General features: G+C 40.9%; 1 protein-coding gene across 1 annotated transcript in view; it reads right to left on the reverse strand.

Moving 5' to 3' along the window:
- LOC124067542 (E3 ubiquitin-protein ligase SH3RF3-like) overlaps positions 1–14139 on the reverse strand; it is an 83032-nt gene that overhangs the window by 27950 nt on the left and 40943 nt on the right. The window contains exons 2-3 of the mRNA XM_046404976.1: positions 5484–5759; positions 2870–2965 (exon numbers count right to left, since the gene is read on the reverse strand). Coding sequence (XP_046260932.1) covers positions 2870–2965; positions 5484–5759 — 372 coding nt within the window. The remainder of the gene's footprint in view (positions 1–2869; positions 2966–5483; positions 5760–14139) is intronic.

Genomic DNA, 14139 nt, shown 5'->3' on the forward strand with positions numbered 1-14139 from the left:
AGTATCAGCTTCTGCAACTTGTGGTTTACCGTTTATTTTTTCATTCTCTCACCAACATTTAGCAGCCTGCACCCACCAATGCAGAATTTTTTAAATCATTCTTTAGTGCTATTTTGGGTCTGGATATTCACTGCGGGGACAGACAGCAGCACCCTCTTCAGCTGTAGTGACTGCCAATCGCTTCACACACTTGCCATGTAATTTGGACTATTTTGGTGGCATCTCTATCATCCGCAAACCCCTCATCACCAATCTATGTATCCAGCCAACTATGAACAGTGGCAGTCGCATTCACATCTGAGTAGTGAGACAACAGCTATAAGAGGCACTTTACATCCAGTCAGACACACACACACACATACACACACTCCGAGATCAGCAGAAGTCCTGCTGCGCCCCTCTCATTAAGATCTCACTACAGACACACACACACACACATACAGACACACCCACACACGACATGCCCCTGTGCCGACTCTAGCACACACACGACTCTGACCCCTGCTGTGTAAGAGTGATGAAGAGGTCTAAATTATTGATGCATTTCTTCCTAATAGGAGACCCCTGTGTGTGTGTGTGTCTGTGTTTGTCCCGACTCTACTCGGCCTGTGGCTTCACCATCATCATCACCTAAGAGAGCCGTTTGGTCAAACATTTAACTGCTAAAATGATTGGGCAGCCAATCCCATGCAGGCTGCAAACCCAGAGAGAGAGAAAGATAAAAGGACAGATACTTTATTTGTCCCTGGGTTGTCACAGCAGCAGTACATGAACAAACAACACTGTACAAAGAATAGCGCAAAAACAAACTAAAAAAACACAAACACAAACATGAAAGTAAGGAAGTAAAAAATAGGGCCTTTTTGTGTGCAAAGCTTGCAAATTGCAGCAAAGTGTGCAACATGAATGAGAAGTTATTTAAAGGATAATAACGTGTCCATTCGTACAGCTGACAAACAATAAATATAATTTGACAGTATATTTAACACAAGTCAACCAGTCTACTACCTGGTAGGTGTCCATCGGCAGGAATTAATTGACACCCTGCAGCCAATCAGAATCGAGTTTTCACCCAGAATCATAGTGGAAAAAGAAGAAGATGTATTTCTCACTGCCAGAAGTTACAGAAAATGCAATTCTATGTCCAATTAGTGAGTCCATCGAGCGTGAAAAGAGTTTGCTTTCCGAGGGCAGTGTGACTAGAGGATGCAAAAACAGAAAAAGCTTTAGCAGAACAGTGATTTTATACGTACTTTGCACAGATATGGATTTTAATGTTTTAGAGTATAATTGTTTTTTGTTTTATTGAATGCTTGTTCTCTTAACAACAGAAGAAAAGAAATAGAACGTTTAAAAGGTTGTTCCATCCCATTAGTCTGTACATGAATTCACAATGCACTAGGATCACTCAGTCTCACATTATAAGCATCCTACTGTCTTGACAAACACACAGACAAAATAATACTTTCCAGTCTGAGCGAACGTCCTGCCAGTTTTGAAGGTTTCACAATACGTTTTCAGACAGGACCGCAGGAGAATCAGTATGTTTGCAAATTTGTGGGGATGGAGAGAACAGAGACGCCTTAAGACAAGCAAGAAAGAAGGAAAGACACATCTTTCCAGTTTTTACCAATGGTTTTTTTTACACAGCTTAAAAAAAGCTTTAAATGTGATCCAAAGCAAATTCCGGATGATTTTTTTTTTTTTTGCAGTTGCACAAGGATTAAAGTAAACTGTATTTCACTCTTGACAGGCATGGCACTGTGAAAGAAAGTAAAATGTTTGGGGTGTTGAGGGTTTTATCCTTTTACTGAAAGGAAATCCCTTAAAGAGAGCTCCACCTCAGCCTGGTTTCTAACAGAACTGCTAATGTCATTTGCATTTTTGGGGCACCTTTAATGTTTTGGATGTACGTTCCTACAGACAAGTGGTCAAAACACAGAAGCTGTGGAAACATCGTGGGGAACCTCTGAGCAGCCTATTCGAAGGAGAGTAATGAACACACAATACACCTGCTATTTGACTGCAAACATTAAATGTGTGTTCACCTTTTCAAAGTCAGACCTCTGCTCAAACCAGGTCAGTAAGGAGGGTTTTAAAAGCATGTTGGACAGCGCAGAGTAACCCATTTAGACCAACTGCAGACACTGTCACCAGATAAAAGGAATAGTAATGACAGCAGCTGATCAACATCACAAGAAGCTGAGATCAGTGTAATGCAGCGTAACAACTGTTTGTTCTAGCTATCAAGTGGGACTGATGGAGCTCCTAAAATGTCTTTTTTTCTCAGAGTTCTGAATACACAGGCTGTCCTGTGTCTTACAACATGTAAACCTACAAGAATCCGTGGACATGTTATATCACAATCTAGCTGCTAAGAGGAGAACCGTTTTTCTTGTAGGTCTTACATACAGTACTTCTGCAGATTCTGAAGGATGTGAACACTTTGTTAAGACTGAATATTATCCAACCACTAGAACCATCCTTCCTGTGAAATCCTGAACTTGAAATGCGGCTCAATGCGTCTGTAACCTCAGCATAGGTTGCATAAAGTGTATCAGCATGTATGATGATAAACATCGTGTATTATAGAAAAACACGACATATAAAACTGGCTCAAATTACCTTTTAGTTCAAATACATGTGAAATAAGGGAACACTGATTGGAGATTTGTTTTGCCAAAGCAGACTGGAAATAATTTCACCCAGACTGTTATCCTCCTCTTGTGTCAAAAGTGGCAGCATGATAAATGAAAATACTGTAATACACGTGTTTTCTGCTGCAACATCACTGTTGCTTTTACAGCTTCTTCTGTAATAACTTGATGTGGGATTGTTTTGTGTCACTGTGTGTGTGTGTGTGTGTTACCTCCACATAGAGAATGGGGAAGATGCCAATCTTGTCTCCCAGCATGCCTTCTGCCCAGTTCTCATCTACTCGTCTGATTACAGTCAGCACCTCATCCTGGACAAAGAGGAAATGAGTGAGACCATGCAGACAAACACACACACACACACACACACACACACACTGTCAGTACACCATGTGTCCAAACAGCAATTTCATTTAAGAAGTCTTACGTTTTCCTCAGTTAAAAACCACAAGCTATTGATCAGAACTTGGAAGGCCAATCCTATCGGGGGCATAAAAACACTTTGGTATGCTCGCATGTTGCAGCTCACAGCAAATTGTACACACTGCGAAACACTTTTCCAAGGCACACACAAGTTTCCAGACTGACAGGCAGACACTGGCAGCCTTCGTCTTAACTGTTAGTCCACTGATTTTCAGTTCAGTTGACAATGGGGGTAAAATGCTTCCTCATTCTGCGGAGCTTTGTGAGCTTTGGAGGGTTCAGATTTTGAACCAAAACTGGTTGAGTCAATATGAAATCATGTAGGGAAAATGGAACTATAAGGACTATTACGTATGAATGCAGATGCATCTGTTTTGTCTGTATATTGTACATACAATATGATATAATATCTTCATTTTTGTTGTATAATATTCTCAGTGATATTATGTCCAGTACTCGTGGAAACACACTGGGTCCCTTGCTCACCACAAAAACACTCGCAGACTTCATTTTTCCCTCTGTTGCTCGTCTCCTCACATGAATACGAAGGTCGTGGTAAGACCATTAGGGACGGAAGTGATAATGCTTGTAAATGACTATGTATTAGTCATACTGAGTAATTACCTCTCACACTGAGAAAACAATATCACACACACTGGTTCTGCATGAAAACACGCATACAGCACACCACAGGGGCATGAATTTTGGCTGTGTTCGGCTTTGCGTAATTGTCAATCTTTAACCTGTCGATTAGTTTGGCCCTAAAAGGCAAAATCGTGTGAACTATGAACGTCTCATCATTATCAGGTAATCTGCGTGTAGAACACAGTGTTTGAGACAAGGTATGTTCGCCATGATCTGCACTGCTGTGATCAGTCTTAAAACACCTACAGTGAAGTGTACAGTACACTGTAATTTAATAACCATTCTCACTCTGCAAACACACTCGGGGTGCAGAGACGGAGTGGATGTGTCGAGCGTTCACTCTTAGCACAAATTAGCCTGTAATAGCAGGAACAAAATGATAAGCTTTGAGAACAGTACACAGAATACAAATGACTGTTTACATCAAACCCAACCTTGATATGAGGGACTGAGCGTCTCCTCTAATCGTGTCTTCATCTCATCCTTTTCATAATTTATCATTTATGAAAAAGAACGGAGATTTTGTATAATTTTTGTGGTAATTTTGAGATGCCAACCTTGTCCACTTCAAAACATTTTGGACAGCTACACAAATCTGACTGAGAGATGCTTGACTTAACAGATCCAAATAGAAAGACATACCAGTACAAGCAGCAACATGCTGCTCTACAAGTTAGAATACAGTCTTGGTCAAAAGAGCAGAAATGCATCATTTTTTTCCTTTCCACTTCCACAGTTTACATCTCCTGTCAAAAAACAAAAGTTTCTCCTGTGCTGACAGTGAGGTCTTTCTTCTGTGACTACAGATGGTCAGGGCTGAGTACATGTGTGTTCGAGCTCATGGACTCACCTCAGACGGGAAGATTTCTGCTTAAAAAGTGGTATAAATAACATCTTTTCATGATAATTCGGAATCTCAGGGCTTCCAGAGACTTGGATTACACTGACTGAGCTGTATGGAGCCATTTTCTTTTCTTTTTGCATTTTAAAACAAGTCTCCAGGAATTTTTCTCTCCTTTTAAAAAAAGGGCTTCTTTATTGTCTTTTAATTTCTTGAGAAAAAAAAAGTCTACAATCCTCATGGTCAGAGTAGAAAGACAGTCATGGGCAAACTTGTGCGGGCCCTTGAAATACCTCACATGAGACCTGACTAAGACGACGGAAATATTCGCATTTTAGCAGTAAACAGCATCAAATTCAGTTTTCAAATACTGTGTAAGTAATAGTAAATCCTAACAAATATTTGTAGCTGACCACGAGACTGTCGGGTGAAGTTTATATTCACACTATAACACATGCATTGCCACCTTGTGCAAGACAATTACACAAATGATTACGTCAGTGAAACGTGACAGTACTTTAGCAGCAGTGGTCTACAGATTTGAGTCTGTTGGCCTGTTGTTGACTTGGATGCGAAATCATGTTATTTTATTTACAAAACAGACAAAAAAACAAACTAGAAGCAAAATATGGGGTAAAAGGTGAAACCTGCAGTTCCTTTGGGAAGGTGCTGTGAAAGATGCGTACATGAAGAGTGGAGTCAGCAGTAATAAATTATTAGTGTCCCACAGAAAACCAGCCTGGTTTAACGCCACAGGTAAGTGTTTTCTTCGCGGCCATCCCTCCAAGCTCCCCAATGATTCATCCATGCAGCCTCTCTGTATTTTTTTTAATTTATTTATTCTGTGTCTGATATAAAAACAGTGTCCTCAGGTAAGTGTGTGTGTGTGTGTACAGCACGTGTCTATATATGTGTATTACCTTGCTGAAGGCCAGACAGTCTTTATCCTGGTCTTTATCTTTGACCTCAAAGTCGTACAGCGCTTTACCCTGGGGTGGAGTTTGGCTCAGCGGACGCAGCAACTGGATGTAACTCGCGGGCAAGAAACCATGGCAACCGTTGAGCTCCCCGTGGTACCAGTTGTCATCGACCTTGCGTCGCAGGATGATGATGTCGCCCTTGGAAAATTGGAGATCGCCTGGTTCTTTTCCTTCGTAGGAGTAGAGGGCTTTACCACAAGGCAGCGCTGGGATATTCTGAAAAGCATACACATATAGCACATTTAAATAAAGCGATTTTTTAATATACATGTAGCAAAACAGAGCAGTGAATAAGTCCCTGTATCCCTTATGATGATGAAGAACATGTTACAGAGGCACCCTAAAAGTGATGTCTTTCATTCTTGTGTCTGAATTGGGACAATTGGTGTTCAGGACCCCTGAAAGCAGCTAAAGAAAAATCGGAGCGTTCACAACATGTTTGAAAGGATAAAAAAAAAAACAAAAACAAAAACAATTTTTCTTGTTGCTTTTTCTTGCATAGTTTGTGTCTCTTAAGGCCTCGTAAAATCCTTCAAATGAAACAATGTGAGAAAAAAAATCAGAGACTTTAATACGTGAAATTCTTGCACGAGCCAAAAAAGACAGGAACCACAAAGTCAGCGCACTCGCACGCTGCTGTTTTCAGTCTCTTTCGCTGTATTTTGCCCCCACAATCCTACTCGCACAGCAGATGAGCAGATCACCTCCCAGTTATCTTCCCTATGCCAGAAAACAGGTCCTGGTGAGAATAGGATGTACTGTTCTGCAGCTCCACATAGTGATTAACATAAGAGGTTAGGTGACAGGTGTATTTTTTTTTAACATATAAATCTTGCAAGCATTAAGTGTACCTCTACAGAGGATTAAAAGCATTGCTGTCAAGTAGTCGTGCCACTGTGCTGAAACGATGCCAGATAACTACACCTCGCAAACCTTGGGGGATGACAATTTCCTGAGTTTACAGAGAACTGCAGTTCATTATTTTCTTCCTATTAAGAAGTTGTAATGTGTGTCTTTTGTGCCATGTCTGGAACAGATCGTAGTCAAGCCTGTTATGTAACCATATGTGTCTATTTGAATTTTTCCTTTTCTCCTTCCATTTTCACATTTCTTATATCCAGTATTTGAAGAAAGGTATAAATGAAGCATATCCATATTTTCATTTGGGAAAAAAAATGGGAAGGGGGGGACTGGTTTTTAAAGAAACTCAAAACTGTGGAAAATCCAGTATGTTGCAAACTGTTGGCCCTGGAGACAGATTTGTAGAGAGTGGACGGTTGGATACATGTTCCAAGTTTCGTTTTATTTCCCCCCAGCACTATGTGAGATATGGCTGGTTATTAAAATGTTTGCCAGGTAATTGCTGCTCCCACCTTGGGCCAAACACAGTAATTTTGAAAATGCCAGAGTGGTGTGATGCATGACTTCCCTCGAGTATCATCAAAATCGGGTCTGTGGTGTCTTGTTTATCACATGTCAAGGACAGACATGCACTGACCCATGTACCCTGCACAAACACATTTCTTTACATGATGCCATACTTGTGTACCAAATGATAAAAATGTTGCATTGAACTGAATTCATATAAAAGGAGTAAGAATTGTAAGAAATGTAAGAATTTTAGTTGATAGGAAAATAACAGCTAATGCGTATCCGTATCTGTACTGTGTTGCAGAGACATCTACTGAGGTAAGCATGTTAATCAGCGAGCCCCAGTGCGTCTTGTCTCGTAACACCACTTTGTCTCTGAAAAGATGATAAAGAGCTATTGTAGTGTCCAGCCTGCCTTTAGTCCTACATGAAAGGATGAAGATGTACCACTGCATATCCTAAAGGGCACATTCTAACCTCTAGTAAATTATGTTCAAGGTACTGCCTCCGGTACTATTCTCAATTTCAGGACAGGTAGTCATTGAAAGGAACAGAAAATGCAACAATGACCGAAGCCCTTGGCAACCGAATATTATAACCACCGGCCAAAAAAAATCAAATTTGGTTTAAGAAAAAAGTGATAAAAAAAAGAAGCAAAAAAAGAGCCAACACTGGCACTACTCTCCATTGGTCTAAGGTGCCCACCTTGAAAGGTCTAGTGTGGAGTGTGTCACCTGATGTTCCTGATGACGATCAACTGAATGTCTCTGAACTCACCTCCAACTTCTGAGAACCTATGATGACCTATAGCACAAAACTAACAAAAAAAGAAAAAACAACGCAAAAGGTGCTTTTGAGAGTCACTGTTTGGTTTGTCTGTAGAAATATAGCTACACTATAAGGACTGCTTTTCAGGGGTTGGCCTCGCCCCCTGACTTCCAGTGAAGGGTAATCTTAATGCTTCAACCTACCAAGACATTTTGGACAATGCTATGCTTCCAACTTTGTGCCAACAGTTTGTTGAAGGCCCTTTCTCCAGCATGAGTGTGTCCCAGTGCACAAAGGGTTAGGGTTAGGGTTAGGTTAGGATTGCAGTTGGAATGAATGATTTTTTTATAGATTGCTTTTTAGGCCAGTGGGACTTTGTATCTCCTGCCTGATGGGAGAAGACTGAAAGAATGATGGAGGGGATGAGAGGGTTCCTCTGTGATCAGGAAAGCCACCCTGATCGCTCATACAGATGGGACAGTGGAGTTTGTGGTGAGCCAGTTATTTTTCCAGCTTGATCTGTGATCCATGAGAGCTTTGTTTTCTGTTTACTGGTGAGGAAGTTGTACCAGGATGTGATGTTAAAGGTGAGAATGGATTCTATAAGTGACCGGTAGACCATGATTAAGATATTTTTCCTGACATTGAAATTCTTTAGCTTCCCGAGAAGATGGAGGCGCTGGAGTGCTTTATTGTAGATTGAGTCTGAGTGCATTTGGAAGGACAGGCAGGTGTCCATCTGTGTCCCCAGATACTTAAAACACTCCACCTGTTCAACCTGCTTTCCCTGAATAGAGATGTAGTTACTGCTCTGTCTCTACCTGCACAGCACACTCCTTTACTCAATACTCCACTCAGAATAGTCATAAACACTTTTGGCTTTACTGTTGAGGAGCTCTACGGTTGTCCATCTTTATGTACAGTCAACGGTCTGAAATGACTGGCTTCATATTCAGCCTGATGTTGTTGTTTACCTGTTGTAGATGCCTGGTTTCACATTTTAACCTGGAAAAATGTTTACAGTGGAAACTGTGCCAAGGGGAGCAATTAAGATGGCTCAAGTTCATATCAGATGTGGTGAGATTAGACGTTTTCCGATAAAAGGTTCAAATCGACAGGCTAATACAGTTTTTTTAACCTGAGGGTGACATTAAAGCTACATTTCCATGCAACCAGTGGCACACAGATATTCAGAATCACACCTATAGGTTATTCATATTCTCCTCCACACACACAAACAAACCTTGCAACCAGCACATGCCTAAAATACTGAACACGATCTTGAAGGAGACAAGTATTAAAAGGGAGTTTATCTTACAGAAGATCCAGGTAAACAAACAGCAGTGTACAGAAGAGGGAGTGCATGAAAGAAAAACAACTTTTCTTTCCAGAGAAAGTGTTTACAATAACGCCAACACACACACACACACACACGCACACACTTCTTATGCACTTAAAGTGATTCTCCCCGGATGTTACACTGAAAAGAACAGCCAGAGGCTCTACTGACTGTACTGAGATCAGTTGTGACGCAACACAAGGAAACAGACACACACAAACACACACATACATACACACACAAAAAAGTGTGAATTCCACCAAAAATGCTACTAAACTTCAACAACGCATGACCAGAAGTATGCAGGCAAAGTCTGCAGGTACTCCAGCCATAGGTGAGCCCACTGACACAGTCAAGTGTCTTGTGCTGGATAAAGTCTGCATGTAATTTAATACATTTTTGTTTGCAATAAGTAACATTAACAGTTAGAAATAAAAGCCAACAGCAAGTACTACAGCCTCGGATGTAAAGTTTTATCGTCTTTTCCTGACCTAGTTAAAACTGGGAGAAGTCAAGCTTACATATGTGGTTTGAAGAGAAAAGTGCACTTTGGGGCTTTCCACAAGATTTTGACACCTGGCTGCAGGGATTTGCTCCCATTCATCCACAAGGCTGAGGTCAAGCACTGAAGCTGGGCAATAAGGCCGTAGTCTTTGCTCCAGTTCATCCCAGAGGTGCTGTGCAGTCAAGTTCTTGACCCGTGACCACGATTCAATTCCCCCACTTCCAAAATGTGTCATAAAATTACTTTTATATACTGTGAATTTCTTTCCCCAATTATATCATGCTAAGAAACATTATTGCTGCCTGGATTTTATTCACTGACTACATTTTTTGTGAGTGAAGAAAGCGCTACATTTTTTTGTACTGCACAGAGGTCAGCGCGAGTGTGTCGGATGGGTGGATGGTGGCCGAACAAACACACGCAGAAAAGCACTCTGGATAACGTTAAGAAAAGTGTTGCTACTTTCAACTCGCTGTGGTCTTTTTTAGGGTATTAAACTAACAACATGGATCTTTCCTCACAGGTGTGGTCAGCCATTCTTATACAATACATGTTTTGTCAAATTCAGTAAATAATTCCTCACAGTCTGCTAGCTGTGTACTCTGCGTGTGCGCGAAAAGAAAATCTAGTGTTTGTAAACAGGAAACAAAAAACGTAGCTTGGACTGTGTCACGTGACACGACTTCAGCCAATCAGTAACAGCTAAAGTGTGTCCTTCTGCACAGAAAAGGTGAGATCAGAGGGGTGAGAGGGATGATAACTCTGATAATTACTAATGTGTAATTGTACGGTGAAGAAGGAGGGATGAAACTACTAAAGAAGGGATAAGTCAGAAGAGCTATGAAGACATGATCAGGCAAGAGTTGGTGAGGCTTTCTTATGGTAACTGCTTAGTAATTTGCCATAATATGGTGACGTTGTTGTTTAGTGATTGCTAGTTGATAACAGAGATGAAGGGAAGAAAAGATAAGAAAGAGAGGAAAGTTGAAGTAGAACAGAAGCAACTTTTTTGTCTTCTCCCTCATTCCTTCTTAACCTCTCACTTCTCTGTTATATTCACCCCTCTCTCTCTCTCTCTTGCAGTCTCCTTGTCTGTCCTTCCTCTCACTTTCATTCCCCTTCTTTATTTCTTTTCAGACCGTGGTGACCTCCCAGATGCTGCTGGAGGGGCCTCATGGAGGACCTTCTGAGATGGAGCTCTCCCTGCTGAGAGCATCGCCCACACCTTGAGGCAGGTCACCGTCTCACTCTTCGCTGAGCCTGGGAGCCAGGAGCGTCAAGCTGCATGAAGAAGGACAATTTTTTTAAAAAGGAAAAAAAAAATCCTCCCTGAAGGGAAACAACGGGCCAGTTCCACTGTTTGATGCCGTGATGTTGCAGAAAACCGATCGGTCGTTGTGCAGATGTTGTTAGGTGACAAAATCCATTACAACTCATCTGTCACCGCAGGTCAACACACATGAAAAATGTCATGTGAACCACTACTGGATTTTCTCTCTCCAAAAACCACACACCAATAGAAACACCATCTTCTTGTTTAAAGGTGAATATCTGCAACAGAAGATGCACTGAAACCTTAGTGGGCTGTCAGCTCTTCAAATGCGATTAAACCTCGAATTCCAGAGGTAAAAAAGACATTTGTATGACTTCAAAAATATGTTAGAACACACACAGGAATGTACAGCTTGCAGTTGGCAGCTTCCCTCTTTAGTTTCTCTTCATCTTGACTTTTCTTTCACACTCACTCTTTTGTTGAGCTATTTGAGCAGTGTCGGTGCGTTGCTTAGTGTCTTGTAAAGGCCCTTAAACGCAGACACTCCAATCCATAAATGTTCTGGAAAGTTTACTTGTTGCCATTAGGTACAAAAAGGAAAATTCACTTTGCTAATTTGACAGATTGCAACATTTTTGTAAGTCTTCCGTGACAGTGAAAGTGAGAACATAAGGCACCAACATTAACAGCTACAACATGCCCAAAGCTGTAATGGTCTACAAGTGTAATGATACGCCTTTACGTACACAGTATGCATACAAACATACACTATTATACATTTATATATATTTATATACTGCATAAATATAACAGTGATTCCTGTGTCACCATCATAAAAGGGTGCACAGGGAAATAAAATTAATTAAATAAACCATTTCATGAAGGCAAACAAACTCCAGCTGCAACTTTGTATTAGAAATATATTTTCAGCTGTTTTATCCTTGAATAATTTTTTTTCTTTCTTTCATTTTTTTTTTTTTTCCACACAATCGTAGTTTTCAGCTTTAATTTATCTTCATACAGCACAACAATCCGGGAAAAAAACTGCTTCACCTGCAGAAGCAACATCGAGTGAGTATTTCAGGAAATTAAATGAAAGCTGAAAACTATCTGTCTTGTTAATTTGAACTGTTTTGAGTCGGGTGCTGTCTGTAAAGCTGCATCCAATAGGCATCCAATGAGGAAAGTGAGGAGACGATTTATAGTCGTATGGCGTAGAGAGACATTTGATATCTGGTTGGGGTGTTGAAGCAGCACTCAGCCATTTGCCTGCTAGCCATCACTGGAAACACTCTGTGTCGGTGTCATTACTTTCAAAATCTCCAGTGTTTTCCTGCTGCGCTGCCCCCATAGTGAGAAGAGAAGCTAATCTATCCAGAACAGTCACTTCATGTGTGAAAAGAGTGGAACCGTGTGAACGACGAATTCCACGCCAGGATTGTTGCATCCTACATGTGTGAAAAGGGTTTCTTAGTGTTGTACCTGTCGGCGCCACTATATTATCTTCAGCCAAAACACACACACACACACACACACAGTCTTCTTATTCAGAATACTCTCTCACCCCTGTGGTGCTGTAATTAGTGTTTGTGGATTTCTGAAATGGACAGAAGGTGTGTGTGTGTGTGTGTGTGAAAGAGAGAGAGTGCCCTGCTCTTGGGGACATGGACACAAACCCACAAGTCCTTCCATTAACCAATACTGAGATTCCCATCTGCTCAAGTCTCTCAGTGTGTGTGTGTGTGTGTGTGTGTGTGCTCCATTCCATTCAACAAGGCCCCTATGACAAACAGACAGACAGACACACACACAAGGAGTGGTTGATGGATTGATGAGTTGGTCACTGTGGACATTTTATAATGACAGGGTTTATCCAAAATTTCAGTACTGTGGACAGTCATAACCCGAGTTCCAGTAGTGAAAGCAGCTTGAGGAATGTTTTTCTACGTTAAAAATGTTGAGATGTTAAAAACAAGAAGCCACAGAAGAACTGCCACTAAATAAAAAAATGCAGTCTATAATTGCAAAGTGTGACTGACAACTGAACACCAAATTTAGTGACTGTCTATAATCATACCAGGTGAACCGCACTGTTCTCCCAGACCACCCAGACACCAGTATCTTTAAATGGTTTCTCATTATGCTGTGTGTAGGTGTGTGTGTGTGTGTGTGTGTGTTAAAACAGACAGTGATGTCGCTGTCACCGTATATCACACAGGAAACGTCTAAAAGCCAGTGGCTTCATCATCTGTACTGAGAACAGACAAAACGAAGATGAAATATGAAATCAGTAAATAAGTTACTTATTTCAACTCTTTTGAGTCTCTTGGGGATTCTTTCAAATATGACATCTCTGTTTGAATAAATTGTAAATACTTGTAAGTATCACTGCCTTATATTTAACAAGATTGCACCGGGTCTAATAAGGATATACAACCTCAACAACCTCCTTAGTTGAGACAGCTGCTGGTGTTGTGCTGCACCTTGGGAAGAGTTAATAACCTCGACCGTGAGGCTGTAATCTTTCTGCAGCCACTGCAGCTGTACTGCAAATCCCCTGAGGCCCTTTATCATAAAGACACAGCTCCGATACACTGATATTACTTACTTTACTTGGAGGCTGTAATCCAACGTCACACTCTACCAAAGGAAAGGCTAATTGCAGCATATAACAACCATCAAATTTTTCAACTGCACAAACTGCATCCACTAATCACGTGACGTTGCATTAGCTTCTGTGTCAGTCAGTTTCTGTGAACACAGATCTGCATATAAATCTATTCATATGCGTAAATCTATTTATTTATTTGCAAGAGAGAACAGAGAACAGTGTGACTCAAAAGGAGAGACGTCATGGAGTGTGAAATGGAGGTGGCTATGGTTGGGGCTATATTTTGAGGAGAATGAGGATTTACTGCTTGGCGGTCATTGCACTGGTGTGACCAATAACAAAAAAATTTAGTGAGCGGCAGCAGATAACAGCTGCAGAAAATATTTCTGGCTCAGAGAGCAAACTCTTACTTTATTCTTGTTTTCATTCTGTTTGAATGAGCTTGCCATTTTGTTCTTTGCCTGTTTATTTGTTTTCTGCCTCTGCATTTATCTTTCAATTCATTACTGACGTCATTTTAATGACTAAAAGAATAAAGTAAATAAATGTAGCTTTGTCTTCGTTGACACTATGCTGCACCAGTTGACGCTTTATATTTGCCCACTGCAATATAGTTTCCACTGGTCCAGGAGTCACCCTGCCTTTCACGAACATCTGACTGAACTATAACTGGAAACGGTCTCATCGCTGGTGCTGCTGCTCTGGCAGAAGGAGACACAGATCTGAAGG

This window comes from Scatophagus argus, chromosome 11 (assembly GCF_020382885.2).
Source record: "Scatophagus argus isolate fScaArg1 chromosome 11, fScaArg1.pri, whole genome shotgun sequence".
NCBI classification, from domain to species: Eukaryota; Metazoa; Chordata; class Actinopteri; family Scatophagidae; genus Scatophagus; species Scatophagus argus.